Below are 17511 nucleotides of genomic sequence, written 5' to 3' on the forward strand. Positions count from 1 at the left end.
TTTTCGGTAAAGCACATCATTCTACTGTTTACCGAAAACGGAATGAGGCCTACAAAGAACAAAACACAGTACCTACGGTAAAATATGGTGGAGGTTCAATGATGTTTTGGGGTTGTTTTGCTGCCTCTGGCACTGGGTGCCTTGACTGTGTGCAAGGCATCATGAAATCTGAGGATTACCAAAGGATTTTGGGTCGCACTGTAGGGCCCAGTGTCAGAAAGCTGGGTTTGCGTCCAAGATCCTGGGTCTTCCAGCAGGACAATGACCCCAAACATACGTCAAAAAGCACTCAGAAATGGATGGCAAAGAAGCGCTGGAGAGTTCTGAAGTGGCCAGCAATGAGCCCAGATCTAAATCCCATTGAACACCTGTGGAGAGATCTTAAAATTGCTGTTGGGAAAAGGTGTCCTTCCAATAAGAGAGACCTGGAGCTGTTTGCAAAGGAAGAGTGGTCCAAAATTCCGGGTGAGAGGTGTCAGAAGCTTATTGATGGTTATAGGAAGCGACTGATTTCAGTTATGTTTTCCAAAGGGTGTGCAACCAAATATTAAGTTAAGGGTGCCAATACTTTTGTCCAGCCCATTTTTGGGGTTTTGTGTGACATTATGTCATATTTGCTTTTCTGCCTCTGTTTTATATTTGTTCCAATACATACAAAGGGAATAAACATGTGTATAGCAAAACATGTGTTAATGCAATACCTTTTTTGTGTGAAATACTTGATTTTCAGGAAAAATATCAAGGGTGCCAACAATTTCGGCCATGACTGTATGTGGGGGGGCTGGAGTCTGTATATGACGGGACGGTGTATATATGTGGGGGGGCTGGAGTCTGTATATGACGGGACGGTGTATATATGTGGGGGGGCTGGAGTCTGTATATGACGGGACGGTGTATATATGTGGGGGGGCTGGAGTCTGTATATGACGGGACGGTGTATATATGTGGGGGGGCTGGAGTCTGTATATGACGGGACGGTGTATATATGTGGGGGGATAGGCTGGAGTCTGTATATGACGGGACGGTGTATATATGTGGGGGGATAGGCTGGAGTCTGTATATGACGGGACGGTGTATATATGTGGGGGGATAGGCTGGAGTCTGTATATGACGGGACGGTGTATATGTGGGGGGGGGGGGGCTGGAGCCTGTATATGACGGGACGGTGTATATGGGGGGGGGGCTGGAGCCTGTATATGACGGGACGGTGTATATGGGGGGGCTGGAGCCTGTATATGACGGGACGGTGTATATGTGGGGGGGGCTGGAGCCTGTATATGACGGGACGGTGTATATGTGGGGGGGGGGGGGGCTGGAGCCTGTATATGACGGGACGGTGTATATGTGGGGGGGGGGGGGGCTGGAGTCTGTATATGACGGGACGGTGTATATGTGGGGGGATAGGCTGGAGTCTGTATATGACGGGACGGTGTATATGTGGGGGGGGGGGGGGCTGGAGCCTGTATATGACGGGACGGTGTATATGGGGGGGGCTGGAGCCTGTATATGACGGGACGGTGTATATGGGGGGGGGGGCTGGAGCCTGTATATGACGGGACGGTGTATATGTGGGGGGGGCTGGAGCCTGTATATGACGGGACGGTGTATATGTGGGGGGGGGCTGGAGTCAGTATATGACGGGACGGTGTATATGTGGGGGGGCTGGAGCCTGTATATGACGGGACGGTGTATATGTGGGGGGGCTGGAGCCTGTATATGACGGGACGGTGTATATGTGGGGGGGGCTGGAGCCTGTATATGACGGGACGGTGTATATGTGGGGGGGGCTGGAGCCTGTATATGACGGGACGGTGTATATGTGGGGGGGCTGGAGCCTGTATATGACGGGACGGTGTATATGTGGGGGGGCTGGAGCCTGTATATGACGGGACGGTGTATATGTGGGGGGGCTGGAGCCTGTATATGACGGGACGGTGTATATGTGGGGGGGCTGGAGTCAGTATATGACGGGACGGTGTATATGTGGGGGGGCTGGAGCCTGTATATGACGGGACGGTGTATATGTGGGGGGGCTGGAGTCAGTATATGACGGGACGGTGTATATGTGGGGGGGCTGGAGCCTGTATATGATGGTGTAGTGCAGTGTATATGTGACTGATCTCTGGAGAAAACCCATGACTTCCATTGTACTGGCACTTCAGGGGTTAAATTCTCATTTTATAAACTGCGTCCCTTTTTTAAAATGCAGTTTTTGTTTGCTGTGCCTGTTGCTCCTGCAGTCTCCTCCCCTTCGTGTGACTGCTCTCATCGTTGCTTTGGGCTTCAGTCATTCTCTGGGGTCGTTATCCTCCTGTGGACCACCGCAGAGGGTGGGGCTTAGTGTTACTAAACCCAGGACCCTGCATTCACTGTATCAGTGTGCCCTGATGATCTGTGTAGCCCCATCAGTGCCACATCAATGCCACTTTTCAGTGCCTACCAGTGCACATTAATGTCACATATCCATGCCCATCTGAGCTGCCTTTCAGTGCCATCCATCAGTGCCTATCAGTGCCATATGAGTGCTGCCTTTCAGTGTCCATCAGTGATGCCTGTCAATACCCATCAGTGCCACCTATCAGTGTCCATCAATGCAGCCTCATTAGCGCACATCAGTGAAGGAGAAATCACTTATTTACAAAATTTTATAACAAAAACTAAGAAAAAACGTTTTTTCTTTTTTCAAAATTTTCAGTGGTTTTTGGTTTAAGAAAACATAAAAAAAACCCCCAGAGGTGATTAAATACCACCAAAATAAAGCTCTGTCACAAAAAAAGAACCATTTCATATGGGTACAATGTTGCATGACTGCGCAATTGTCATTCAAAGTGCAACAGCGCTGACGGCTGGAAATTGGCCTGGGCAGGAAGGGGCTATAAGTGCCTGGTAGGCTAGTGGTTAAACAAAGGGATGGGATGCTGGTGCCCTTATATGGACACATGTCGTTAGTTGATGATGTCACCAGCATCTCGCCCCTTTGTTTACAAGTGCTACAGGGCGGGGAATGAGCCAGCTTGCAGCTGATTGGATGGAGGTGCATTCGGAGGATGCCCCAAGCTTATCTGCGACCTTAAAGAAAAAAGGTGAGCTAGCACTGTGTACCCTCCCATCCCAATATGTGTATGTCCTGTTTTGTGATTTTTGTTTCCCTCAGACTTACAGGAAAGAATCTGTCTTGGAGACAGACATCAAGCAACACACCATCATACAGTACATGCCGCAAATCCTTGCCTGGAGACCTCCCCTGCTGACGTGTTTCACCCTCACGGGCTCAGTCATAGACATTGCCATCTGTGACGTCATCAGGAGGCTGGCTGTCTCTTCTGGGTTCTTGCATCTGGCTCCATTGATGACAGTAATGTACTATGGCGCCTTATTAAGGAGGAGCTCCCTCCCCCCTCCCAAAAATAAAAGATTAAAAATCAGCAAATACAAAGGCTGTAGCTCCTAATTTTTAATATAAGGACACTTACCTGTCTGGGGATCCAGAGATGTTCTCACCTGAGCAGCTTCTTCAAACGGCTTTGGGTGCTTTCGCCAGTATCTTGGGTAAGCCAGTTTCCTACTGCGCATGTGCGTGCTGTGCTTTGTGAATGGTCCCGCAATCTTCAGGGACCTGTGAATTCTCCCAGATGCCTGCGGGGGAAGGAGGAGGGGGCTCAACGTCATCGCAGCAATCTTACCCGGGAGTACCTGCTCTCTCCCAGCCACCCTAATGATGTGCCATGGGATACGATGTTCGTATCCTAGGAGGGTGTGGAAAGTGAAATGTCATTCTCACCTAAAAGAGAACTTGGGAAGACCCCAAAAGGATAAAAAAAAAAATGTATTCATAATAGTATGGTTAATTTAAAAAATAAAAAGTCCTACTATTTTATTAACCCCTCCACACACACAATTTTTTCCAGGGTGCAGGATCGATTGTCACTTCATAGATCCTCAGACACTGCAGGCAAGGGAGTAATAGGCTCCTGCTGCCCTCAGTCAAACTGCTGGGAGGTCGGTGCAGGGATGAGGCCTTGCTGGTGCTGTGTGTGTCTATGGATGCACACAGCTCAGGGAGGGAGCACACATGGGTGTCTTAACATGTGGCTAGCTAAGGAGACACCCTGATTGGATGCAGCCAATGTTCAGCCAACTAGTTTTCACCTGGCCCCTGCAATTTTTATTGAGAGATGTTGGGTGGGAGACTGTTGACCGGGCCACCAACTGATTGAATTGTGGATAGTTTGTGAGGAAACTCCAATTCAATCCGTGTATAGCCAGAGTTTCTTGCACACTCTGCGTTTGCCTAAATGTGAAGGCAACCCAGATTTTTCCTTAAATATTTTCTGATCCTGGAAGAGAACAGCTGAAATTTCAGATTGATTGGCACCTTAATGGATTTTGAGTTCTTTGTACACCAGGAGTCCTGGGGCAGTGTATGGATCCCGGGCTTTTCTTTGTTTTTTATTTAGCCATAGTTTGCCCCTCTTTTTATACATGATCTGTGTTCTGCTGGTATCTCCGAATATTGGTGATCTCTCCTTGATAAATGTTACATAAAGTATACTGATTTTGGTGGTGATGGTAAAGCTACACAGTACTCATACCAAGACAGTGAGGAAGTTCAGCAGTGGTTTCCTGTGCCAGCTAGTCCTCTCCCCTATGAGCAAACCTTGTGATTCAACTATATATAGCAGCTCTGATACTTCATGGTTGACTTGTGAGTTTGTAGAGTCTTCATTTCCTTCTATTTTGTGAAGTGACATTAGAGTGTTACTAAACCCACAACAGTAAAATCATTCTGTATATGCTGTAAAGCATGCTTGTTATACTCACTGTGGAACCTAAGGGGTAATCCTCTGCATTGTGTAAAAATTTGGTTTGATCCTGTCTTCTCGGATCCTCCCCTTCTTTTAGTGTCTCCCTCTCATCTCCTAATATATATTGTGTGGAGTCGCACTGCACATGCTCAGTTTGGTGTGTATAGCTAGAGAGGTTTTTTTGAGTGCATGTGATCAGCACTGTCCAGACAGGCCAGGGGTTCTGCACCCTCCTAGAGCAAACTGAAAACTCCTACAAGCTTTAACCAATGCTATGTTAAATACTGATAGAAGCCACAAGACTGCTATATACTGCTGATGAAAAAGGTATTTAGCAGTTTATATTTATTAAAATAATTGCATTTCCATGTTGTGTGTACTGTGGGAGACCAGGTATAGTGAATGCAGGGTCCGGGGTTTAGTTACTCTTTAAAATGCTTTTGTTTTAAAGAATTTCAGGTATGCTGTATTTTTACATATTGGTCCAGCTTGGATCAGTGTAACTATGTATGCACTATACTTGGCTGATCCCCCTGGAAGCTGGAAAACCGTTAAGTAGACTCCTCTACTAGTAAGAGCTCTTACTAGTTGCTTCAGTGATAGATGAGACCGACACCTGCTGATGTTCAGAGGGGCGGATGGTTTACTTGCTCACCTGGATCAGTTTTTCTGTTTTCTCACATTCATTAGACACCGCTACTCCAGTGATCTCCGTTTACTCTGGGGTCCTGTGCTAAGCGGCTGGCCTGATATATTGTGAACACAGGAGGTCGGCCATTTAACATGGGTTGCACAACCAGTGTGCATGAAGCCTAAGAGACCCAGGGATTATGTATATTTTGTAGTTTCTTCACAGGCAGTGTTAGTTCTCAGACTGCTGACAGAGGTTATGTGTTACCATGCGCAGAGCAGCACCATGCTAAATGTCTCATGTTGGAATAGAAACTTCTGACACAGCAATAAGAAATTTTACCCTACTATAGGCTGTGCATACAGAGCAACAAATGATACAATGAAACTGCATGATCAATGTTCCTCTAACGCAGGTGGAGAACACAAGGTGCAGGTAGGAGGGTTTATAATGCCTTTTTAAATAATATCAAAACCAAAGAACAAAAATGTAATATTGCAGTTTACTAGTTCTTAGATGTGGTGGCTGCCATTGGCGTCCTTGCTGCCCATTGGCGTCCTTGCTGCCCATTGGCGTCCTTGCTGCCCATTGGCGTCCTTGTTATAAGTTGAATAGAAAGCTCAAACAATCCTGTTTTTCATTTTGGAAACTACTAATCTCATTAGCCCTATGTAATGGAGGTGAACAAAACAAACATGGTGGAAGACCACCCTGGGTGACAACAATGGCTTCATCCATAGATGCAATGAAAGAGTAAGCATAGCTAGGAGCAGGATGTCTTATCTGGAATACAAAGTGAAATAAAGCAGAAAATAAAACTAATGCAGCCACCTCATGGATATGCATATCATTGTTTTGGGGTGGGGGGGATGAAGAGGCCTTAAAGCGATTTCTAAAGGTGTTTTTTTTTTAAATAACAAACATGCTTACCTGTTGTGTGCAGTGGTTTTGCACAGAGCAGCCTGGTTCCTCCTCTTCTTGGGTCCCCCGCAGGCTCTCCTGGCTCCTCCAGTCTGTCGGGTGCCCCCACAGCAAGCTATGGGGGCACCCGCTACTCTGTGTGTACATTCGCACACGGAGTCATAGCTTGACCCCGCCCCCCTCATTGGCCGATGACTCCCGCTTGATGTCTCTGCCAATGAAGAGGCAGAGACCTGGGACGGCCAAGGCTGTTATTCATATTGCTGGATTGTGATGGGACTGGGGGGCCTGCTACACACAGAAGGTTTTTTACCTTCATGCATAGAATGCGTGGAGGTAAACCTTCACCCTTTACAGCCACTTTTAAGTACATAATCTCAGAGTCCTTAAAGAGACTGTGTCACCAACTAATTTGCAGGTAAAGGAACAGGAAAATCAAGTATTTTAAATGCTTACTAGCAGTTTTTTTTTTTTTTAATGCAATTCCAATGTACCTTTGAATTTGCCATAGATTTTGACTTGTTTCCTTGCACAGTCATCTCCCTCCTTGCATGTCACAGCCCTTTCCTTTCTGGTTCTAAGGACCTGTTCACACCAAATGTGCTGAGTAGACTTGCCCAACACAGTCGCAACTAATAAACAAGGAAAAATATATCCTTGTTCCTCATCATGTTTGTTTCCACCACAACGCTGCGGTCGTGTGTGCTGAATAAAGATGGCATACTGTTTTTTTCTTTGTATGTTTGTTTTTTTTCTTCCCTATGCATTGAGGTGTAACACAATCCACTGCATCACTGACACTGCGCTCAGTCGAACGTAATTGAATGTAACCCTCTGACTTTTCAATAAAGCTAGAAAATAGTGGTGTGTGTTATATATGTATATATATATGTGTGTGTGTATGTATGTATATATATATATATGCACATTGCACCGCTGGCTTGCAGCACACACCAGCAGCAGAGCACACTGCTGGTATGAATGGGCCCTAATTACTGTTATGGCCCAGCTCCTCCACCCCTAAATATGCCCATGTGAACGAAGACATACACATGTGCCGAGACAAAGGCACTGTCAGTAAAAGGGTTAAAACGGTCATTGTTCAGCGGCTGCAGCCACGGATTAGTGTATTCTGATAATGGCTGATCCTACTGTCAGAATACAGTGTACCGGCAAGGATGGTTGCAACCTCTTCTTCTCTTTGTACACACCAGCGGCAATGCACACAGCTGGTATGAATAGGCCTGGATTGTGCTGGCCCAGCTCCTCCACCCCTGCCCTCACCTCCTCCCTACACCCCCTTTTGGATCTCTGCTCAAGGAAGGTATATACAACATGTGTGAAATATGTTAAATGGGAACCTACCCGCATGGTTGTCAAATTTGGGAGCAGCAGCTATGCCCTTGCAGTTGCTCTGTCCCAAGTGACATAAATGGGACTGCCTGCATGGGGATGCAGAGAACATCTCTACATCCCTGATCAGACAAACACAGCCATCACATGGGCGCATGCTGAAATATGCCCGTGTGTGCGTAGATAGGGGAAAAAAAGTCACTGGCAGTAACTGGGTTAAAGGCTACCTAACGGTCAGTGTGTTAATCGGTGACAGTATGGTACCTACATAGGAGAGGTTAAGCACTTTGACTCAAGAATCTTGTTTAGGTCTTGAGCTTGTAAGATAAATAGGTCATGGGATTATGTCTGTCCTGCTATTTACCAGTTTCGATAGTCGACCTACTATTTTTGTTTAGTAGGATTAGCTGTTTGAAAAGCTTCCCTCCATGCTTATGTATAACAAAAAAATGCAGCCATCTGAATGTTTGTTGTTTTTTCCTACAGGTTCCACCGGAGATCGTATTTACTTGTTTTAAAGCAGCACAATGGAGGACGTAGCGTTTTTGCGGGCAGAGTTGGACCGCGTGTCTGCAGAGCTACAGGAGACAACGGAGGAGAAGTTCCAGGCTGCTCAGTATGGACTGGCTGTGTTGGAGCAGAACGCAGAGTTAAAGCACAAATACTCAGACCTGGAGGCCGAATGTGAGCAGCTCAGGATGGAGCTAAAGCAAATGAAGGAGGTAGGAGCAGATTGATGCCCTTTGTATTTTTACTTTGTGATGTGTTTATATATAAGGGAATAGACTGCACTTACAGTACTTGAATATTGAATTCAAGTATCAAACCTGGTGCCCCTTTTTTTTTTTTTTTTTTATAAATTTGCACTGACAATTTTTAAAGTCAGGCTTTCAGTAGTTCCGATACACAGAGGGTTTAGCAAAATGCTGAGACATATTCTACTGTTAGAGTATGTAAACCCAACATTTTCATATTCCTGATATGTGCCTGCTGTACCATTTGAGTGAAAGTCTCATATTCTTCGTATTTCTTTGTGTGAAATCCCTGGTGTTCCTGCCAGTCCCTCTGCTCTCCTCCAATGATCAGCTTTGTACAGACCCAAACACCCTCTTCCCAACCCCCCTAGGGCACAGGCTTTCATTGCGAGAATTTGTTTGCTGCTGTTTCTCCTCCCCCAGTTCTAATGCATTTGAGAACAGAGGCAATAGGATCCCTTATAAGAAAATTAAAAAAAAAAAAAAAGGGGGGGGGGGGAGGTATTTTTAATGTTCGTGTTTTTTTTTTTTTTTTTTTTTTTTTTTAACTGTCCATACTCAGCTGTTTTTTTTTACCTTTTTCATTTCTGTTTTAAATTGAATGGGTTGTTTTACAAGGTGAGAATTCACATATACTTTTAATTGGAACTACACTGCATCTATGTTACCACAATCCAAAACTGCTATTTAATTCATTTTTAATATTCAGAGTAAACTCCCCCATCCATCCATGTCTCCATGCTTTATTTGGTCAAAAAATATTTTCAAAAACACCCCTTTTTTGAATAAAGGCAGATGATTCCTGTAGCATTATATTTTTGTTTATTTCAGGTACTTATACAGCGCTTTACATATCGTACATTCATTCCCTAATCTTCAAGGGTGTACAATCTAAGGTCCCTAACTTACATTCGTACATACACATACTAGGGCCAATTTAGACTGGATCCAATTAACCTAGAAGCATGTCTTTGGAATGTGGAGTTTGGAGATTTACTTCCTGGAATCCATCTGCCCTTAGCTCATGCATGCGGTCAGGGGAGTGTGCTTAGCTGAGAACCCCTCCTCCTCCTCTCCACCCTTCCTGAAGACTCATGGGATGTATGACATTTGCCTAGGCATGGAAACCAGAAAATAACTGAAGAAATTTAAAAAAAAGTGTAATATTTATTTCAGTTACTTGTATAGTGCCATCAGTTTACGCAGCGCTTTACATATATATTGTACATTCACATCAGTCCCTAACCCTCAAGGGGCGTACAATCTTAAGGTCCCTAACTTACATTCATACATACATATACTAGGGACAATTTGGACAAGAGCCAATTAACCTACCAGAATGTCTTTGGAATGTGTGAGGAAACCGGAGTACCCGGAGGAAACCCACGTTGTCACAGGGAGAACATGCAAACTCCAGGCAGGTGGTGCCGGGGTTGGGATTCGAACCAGCGACCCTAGTACTGCCAGGCGGAAGTGCTAACCATTTAGCCACTGTGCTGCCCCCGAAGTAAATATAATCTACCTTCCTTTCTATTAATGCCTACAGCATAAGGAATTAAAATAGTTCATGTTGACTGAGAGAGTGAAGTTCTGCCTTAAGCTGGTCATTCACGGTTAGATTTTCATCTAAACATTTGTCAAAATCGTTGATTAGAACATTCTTTCTTGCTGTTATTGAGTCCACTAATTTTGTTCATAAGCACTTGAAGTGGAACAAAACTCATCAATTTAATGGTTTTCCAAATATTTATATTCAGGGCATGCCATGAAGGATGACTCACAGTTGCTTGCGCTCTCAACTGAACTGCTAAGCCATCAAATGCCAAATTTTTTTTTTTTGTTTCTATATATATTGTACACTCCATGCCCTTACAATATAAGGTCCCTATCTTGGATACATACTAGGGCCAGTTTAGACAGGAGTCAGTGGCCTACGAGCATGCCTTTTGGATTGCGGAAGGAAAACCACGCACGCTTTGGGAGAATGGGTCCTTTAAAACACTGGTAGGACACAAAGTGCTGCAAGGCAAAAAGTCTAAGAATGATTCTTAGATTTTGTGTTGGCATGAATTTTTGAATACTTAAGCTGGCCGTCAAGGACCGTCAGAATTTCGCTCAGGGCATGGCCTCCTCTATTCGTTGACTATTTAATCGACTTCTATCAAAGGGGAATGTTGGATTTTTCATTGATTAGTGTATTCTGACAGTGTCCCAGCAGAGGATTTCCTCCATCCACCTCGTCTGTATTTTGTATGCCCTATTCACAACACAATGCTGGTGTCATGTGAAGTTTGTGTCTTTTGGTTTGTTTTTTCCTGTGCAGAAAAATGCATGTAAGTAGCATATTTGTGCACAGAAAGACACATGACACCAGCATTGTGCACACCTCTGCATGTGATGTAAACCAGACCTAATGATTTTTTAATGTGTGATCTTGGCCAGGAGGAATTTACCTGTACTTGCCTGGAGTTTTTCATGTGCTAACAGGACAAATATGTAATACCTGTGTTTTTACTAACAAAAAAACTTTTGGACTCCACAGTATCCAACTATTCTGAAACATTTTAAAAGCCACATCCTGTCTCATAACTGAAAACATAAACGGATATTCTATAGAATCTCAAATTATAGCTCTGAAGTAGAAGTACAGCCAAAGCTCTTTTGCCTATACCTCTGGGGATCGCAGGAGTGCAGTTTGTTCTGTCAGGTCACAGAGCTGGTTCAGGCTGGGGAAAGATCCACCCAGATGCCTGGATCAGCCTCTCAACTTGTTGCTGAGAGCCTGAGCCAGCTGCTCCCACGGCCTAGTTCTCCAGTGAGCTCTGGATGGACAGCGCAGAGAGCAGGAGGCTGACAGTCTGGGGTCTCTGCTCCGAGTGGAGGGGAGAACTGAAGGATCAGCAGTATTTGATCGCCCAGTTCTCAGTCTTGGGGCTAGTGGGGTACAGATGCTGCATCCACCTAGGTGAGTATATCAAAATTTTTTTTTTGTTTTGTTTTTTTTTTGTTTTTGTTTGTTTTGTTTTTTTAATCCTGCACTTTTTAAAGCCAGGTTTCACACTATCCAGAGAGAAAAATATAAAATGTTTGCACTGCGGGTAGGAATCGTGCCGGGCAGGCTTTGGGGAACGGTGCCGTGTGTTTTTCCAACACAGAGCACTGCTCCATTTTTTTTTTTTTTTTTTTTTTTTTTTTCCCCTTTTTAAAGTTAAGTTCCACCCAAAATCGGAAACTTCTCTTACCTTGACCCCAACAACCGCCCCCCTTTATTTGGTACATTTGTGGGTGCGGGCGGCTGCAAACGGGTACCCGGTATTGATAGGTGTCTGCTCCCAGTTCCAGCTCAGTTCCCGTGGCAAACTGAGCCGGAAGTTGGGCCAGAACTCCACTTTAACTCTGTATTGATGTTGCAAAGTGACATTCTATTCATTTTTCATGTACTGCAGCAAAAACACAGGATGACATTGATAACTGGAGAGCAGTGTGGGAAAATGCAGACCTGCTGAAGTTTTTAGTATTGCTCTGCCCTGCTGCTGACAGTTGTGTGGAAGTGCGAACAGGGCATACAGAAAACCATTATGTTGTGTGCCCTTGCGGAGAGCTGCGTTTTTTTTTTTTTTTCCCTTCTGCAGAACAGCACAGCTCTCCACAAAAGTGTGAACCAGCACATTTTGTGTGTGTGTGTGTGTGTGTGTGTGTGTACAATTATTTTTATTTTGCAAACTGCATTTCTGCTTTTTCAGGGTATGTACCGGTAGGTGACGTAATGCAGTTTTATTTTCTTAAAGTGCAAGGGCCAATAACAAAAAATGTTTCAACCAGATCCCTCTCACAATTATGGAAAAATATATGGTCTTGAATTCATCTAAATCTAGGGGGAGTTGCCAGTGTAACAGAATGATTAAATACCTCCAATAAAAAAAAAAAAATCAGGATGTGACTACCAACAACAATATTGTATGACACATCAAGGTGGATACTATTATGAGACATGTATACTTTTATTTTTCAATAAACTTTAAAAATCAACACAATAAAATCTTGGTTAAGAATATGGAATTTTATAAATACAGCCTCTACTGCTACAGTCCGCCTCTTGAAGGCTAAGTTTTTTTTTTTTTTACCTTTTGTAATATGTAGCATGCAGTCATGGGGCCCCGCGAATTTTAAAAATACTACTCAGATTTATGAATTATTGCCTAGTTTGGGAACTTATTCACACCATGTCTCTGTGCCCTGTTCACACCCTACACATGTAGTGGCGTGCTGAGAAACACAGCTCAAGGGTACATGGTGTGAACAAGCCCTCAATGCCATACCTGTCCTGTCTTGGATCTAGGACACACTGTGCACTGGGTGCTCCCCGGCATCGCAGGAATGAGTGCTCTCCCTCTTTTTTAAGACCTGCACAGTGCACTATTTTCCACTGTCACAGCAGCATCTAGGTGTTCATACCAGTGGGGTGGTATCCTATTGCTTGTTCTGTAGTCAAACCATGCCATCTTTGTATTACTTGCCATACATAATCTACATACCTGTACAAAAGTTACAGGCTATTCTGACTAATTTGTGTGTTGATCAGGCCTTAACAGAAGCTCACAGCAACCATAAAAGAACAGCGGCTGATGGAGAGAACCGAGAGGAAAATCTGCTGAAGGAATCTGCTTCCAAGGAAGCCAAGCTAAATACGAAGATTGATGACCTCCAGAGTGAACTGAAGCAGATGAAGTCGTCTCTTGCCAACACCTCTGCAGATAATGAGCGCCTCACCCTAGTTATACAGAACTTGAAGAAGGTAAGATAATCGCCCTTGCCATGTCTGAATTGTGGAGTGGTTAAATCTGCTGACTGCTATCAGTTGCTAGGAACACAAGGCAAGAAGACAAGATCATACAAGTATACGAATATAATGAAATTATTATATATTCTTGTATTATAATACAAGATCACACAAGTATTTAAAAATACAAAGAATTATAGTGCAACTATTATTTGAATACAATTATTGCAATAATAGGATACACGATAATACAAGTAGAATGCAATACAACCCAAGTTCAAATTTTAATGACTTTTTTTGGTAGTGCATAATTAGCAGAAAATAACATAGATGTTGTGAAATACTGTCGCAACAATGTTTCACACTACTTTTCCAGAATAGGTGTGTTTTCTAACTTTAGAGGTGCCCAAAACTGAGGTCTGCTATACATTTTGTGAAGAACCTTTTTAAAATAACGATTTAAAGTGTATCTCCAGGCCAAACTTGTTTTTGATGTTTTTGGACAGGGTGGAAAAGTGATAGAATCTGTTAGGGTTTAGTGCTGTCTGTGAATAGATTCTCCCTCTCTATTTATCCTGGTGAACATTGTCTCAAGGACAGAGTCATGGGATGTCCAAAATGTTGCTGTCCCTTTTTTATACATGCAGGTCTCAGAATGTCTTGACCACTTATGATCGGCCCAGGCAAGGTGACAGCTTCTTACAGGATTGCTCAGGTGGGGTTAATACTAAGATCCAAACACGCCTGAACTCCTCTCTAGTCCATCTCTCTAGCTGTCAATAGAAGATGGTTACGTTCCTAGATGCAGTGGGACCATGGAGAGCTAATGTAGCCACCCTCTAACAGCAAAAATAGAATTTGTAGATTTCGAGGCTGATGCTTTTTTACATTGTTGCAGCATTTTTTTTTTAATTGGCAAGGGGTGCTTCCCAGTCATTGATGACTGGCTGCTGAGGTCTTTTTGTTTTTTTTGCCTTTTTACATGGAACTCTTACACTAGCACCACAAGGCTGCATGAGAAACGCAACAGAAAGGCACTTTGTTGTATATTTTATGAGCTCAATTCACGCCAACACACTGTTAATATGCACCAAAAAAATACAATTCAAACATGTAGAATTTCCCTACAGCATATTCTGGTGTGCTAGAACATGTTGCAATGAGCCGCAGTGAATATTAATAGAATACAGTCTGAATAAAAGTGTTTGAACACCGAATTGTAACGTTTGTTTAAAAAATTGCATGCCAGTGTATGTGTTTTTGCTATGGTGTGAATGATCCCTTATCTGTGTGGTGGGGGATAGTGGGTCTGAATTGGTCATGAACACTTTAGACACTTGGTCCTGTGCAGCTTTATAGTCTCTAAATATAAGGAGGATGTCCACTATGCTGTAATTTAAGCTTACTTCTACAGGAACCATGCAATGTTGATTCATCACAGAGTACAATTACTGGCCTGTCTTGTGGCAGGCAACTCAGAAAGGGCAGGGATCTCTCCGGCTGGCACGAAGCATAAAAGTCTTTCACATTCTGCATTCCCACACTGCGGAGGCCTTCGTTATACGTTTCTCTGATCATGCTTTCCCTGCACAATCCCCCGCTGTATATGCCATTTTGAAAAAAAGCATAGCTACACATTGTCCAGACTAGAACTGGTGACATGTAAGCCTTGTCAATAAATTGTAGTCCTTGTGGCTAAGATGTTGGCCCATAAGCTCTGCTTACAATTTATAACTGAATTAAATAAAGAGAACCAGAAATTCTGTTCACTTCACACGCAAGGCATCATTGTTCTGCGTTCATAGGAAGGCCTGATGTAAAGTCTAGCTTTGTGGAGAGTGAATGTCCTTTTTCTTGTCCTAAAAATACATTGCATTTTTACAAACTCCATCCTTGACCTGGAAGTAGAAAAACGCGGTGCACAACAATGATGTCCTGAAACTCCAGTCAAGCAAGCCGCCACGTCCTAAGGCATTTAAGCATAACAGGGCTTAATCAGAGGGATGTCCATACTGTCCAAATTCCCCCTTGCAAAGACAAAGTTAACTTGTTTGATGAAAGAACATTGTGCTGACTTCAGTCATCCAATCATGTGCAAGCAGTTTTTTTTTGTTTTTTTTAATTCTCACATGATTGGGTGTTCTTTGCAAGGGGTATTGTCATTTATGTGAATGAGGAAAAATGTGAAAATTCACTTTGCAAAGTATAAATCTTTTTTTTTTTTTTTTTTTTTTTTAACTCTGCTGTTTTAGATTAAAGTGCCCTGGGAATCCTTTGTCATGTATTGTTTGTAAAACACAGATTGAATGTATATGGTAAAAAGACTCCATTTTAACTGTTAAAAAAAAATAAAGAAATAAAAAATTGTTGCAAAGTTTTTAGTGAAATATATTTTCTTTTAAATCTGCAGCAGAGACAGTACTTGCAATAAATGAAAAGTGTCCCTTGTGCTGCTGACTCCCGTCATGTTAAATTCTATAGTCCTTTGCTACCTTCCCTGCTTATCCCTGCAGTGGTGATCTTCCAGTGCTGCGGGGGTTAATACAAGCGACTGGACTTGTTATGGCCACTTTTCATTCTGGGAAGCAACCGTACAGCTTCTGTGCGGGGGGGGGTGGAAAAGGCAGGCATAGTCTGCCCTTTGGATGAGTGTCTGACAGCTTTTTAACTTTTTGCAGCATTGGAAGATCATCACTGTGGGGGTATCCAGGGGGCAACATGGCAGCCACCAGCATAAGGAACACTTTTTTTTTTTTTTTTTCCTAATATTTGGTAAGTACAGTCCCTGGTGGTAGTTTAGTAAAAAAATTTTTTTACTAAACTGGCTCACTGAAATGAGTGTCTAAACCCCACTGAGCTGTTGCCTTGCTTTCAACTCTCCTGCATCTGGACTGTATTACAAACCATAAACACGTAATGCCCAGTGCAAGGACAGTGGGGTTATGCTGAGTGTTGGTGGCAATGTCCTTGTGAATTAAAGAGCTTCACTGTGTTGGCCTATTTTGAACTGGAGTCAGTGCCATGTAATCCACTGTCACATTAGGTGCTCATCTGCATGCCTGATCCATGAGTACACCGTATTGATGGTAAAATATTAATGTGACAGATTGTCCAGTTGCAAAAAATGCACTTTACTTTAAGCCAATTGTTCCAATTTAAAGTCCAGTCTATAAAGAACTCTGTGTGCAGTGATTGGTCAGCATCTCTATCACGATGGGACTGTAAATTGAAGACTATCTCCAAGATTACATGTTTTAAGGCATTGCCTTTTTCTCAAATTTCAATCAGAAGAAACATGTCATCTTCGAGACCCCACGCTTACTGGCATTAAAGTGGTTGTAAACTGTTTGTGTTTTTTTAATTTAACTACAGGTAGGCTTATAATAAAGCTTACCTGTAGGTAAAACTAATATCTCCTAAACGTGAACCGTTTAGGAGATATTCTCTTTTCATTTAATCCGGTGCATGCGCTCTGAAGGAACGGCATAACTGCCGTTAATTCAGCGCTGTACGCTGTGGCCTGGGACTCCCGTGTGCATTCGCGGTAGTGATGTCATCGTGGCCTGGCCTGTCAGAATGCCAGAGCTTGCGAACATGGAAGGAAGATGGTTGACGATGGAAACCTCTACAGTGGTGATAGCATGCCGCTGGAGGGCTTGGTGTTGAGGTAAATTTGACATTACCTTGAAGGGGTCTTTTTTTATTTTTTTTTTTATTTTTTTATTTTTCCTGCTGTCTGACTTGAGGACAGAGGAGAATGGACAGACTGGTTTGCGATGATAGAAACAGTAACTGAAATAAGCACTCATTACAACCAAGGTATGCAGAATACAATATGTTGAACCTTGAAGCAGATGCGCTACAGCAGCAAATGACCACATTGGGTGCCATTCCTGTCAGCTAAGAACCGGAAACTGAGGCTACAATTCGCACAGGCTCACCAAAATTGGACAACAGAAGATTGAAAAAATGTTGTCTGGTCTGAGTCTCAATTTCAGCTGCAACATTCAGATGGTAGGGTCAGAATTTGGCATAAACAGCATGAAAGCATGGGTCCATCCTGCCTTGTATCAACAGTTCATGAATGTGCAGCCGACAAATCTGCAGCAACTGCGTGATGCTATCATGCCAATATAGACCAAAATCTCTGAGGAATGTCCAACACTATGCCACGTAGTATTAAGGCAGTTATTCATGCTGATAGCAGAGGAACAAAATCGTAAATTGAAATGGCACTTGGTGCTCTTAAGTCCTCATACACAAGGC

The 17511-nt window shown here is 43.3% G+C and overlaps 1 protein-coding gene across 1 annotated transcript in view; it reads left to right on the forward strand.

Moving 5' to 3' along the window:
- LOC149439374 (protein bicaudal D homolog 2-like) overlaps window positions 1-17511 on the forward strand; it is a 70823-nt gene that overhangs the window by 1741 nt on the left and 51571 nt on the right. The window contains exons 2-3 of the mRNA XM_089659096.1: window positions 8197-8432; window positions 13048-13260. Coding sequence (XP_089515222.1) covers window positions 8238-8432; window positions 13048-13260 — 408 coding nt within the window. The 5' untranslated portion in view covers window positions 8197-8237. The remainder of the gene's footprint in view (window positions 1-8196; window positions 8433-13047; window positions 13261-17511) is intronic.

This window comes from Staurois parvus, unplaced genomic scaffold, assembly GCF_062004578.1.
Source record: "Staurois parvus isolate SC_StPar_1 unplaced genomic scaffold, SC_StPar_1.0 ptg001132l, whole genome shotgun sequence".
NCBI lineage: Eukaryota > Metazoa > Chordata > Amphibia > Anura > Ranidae > Staurois > Staurois parvus.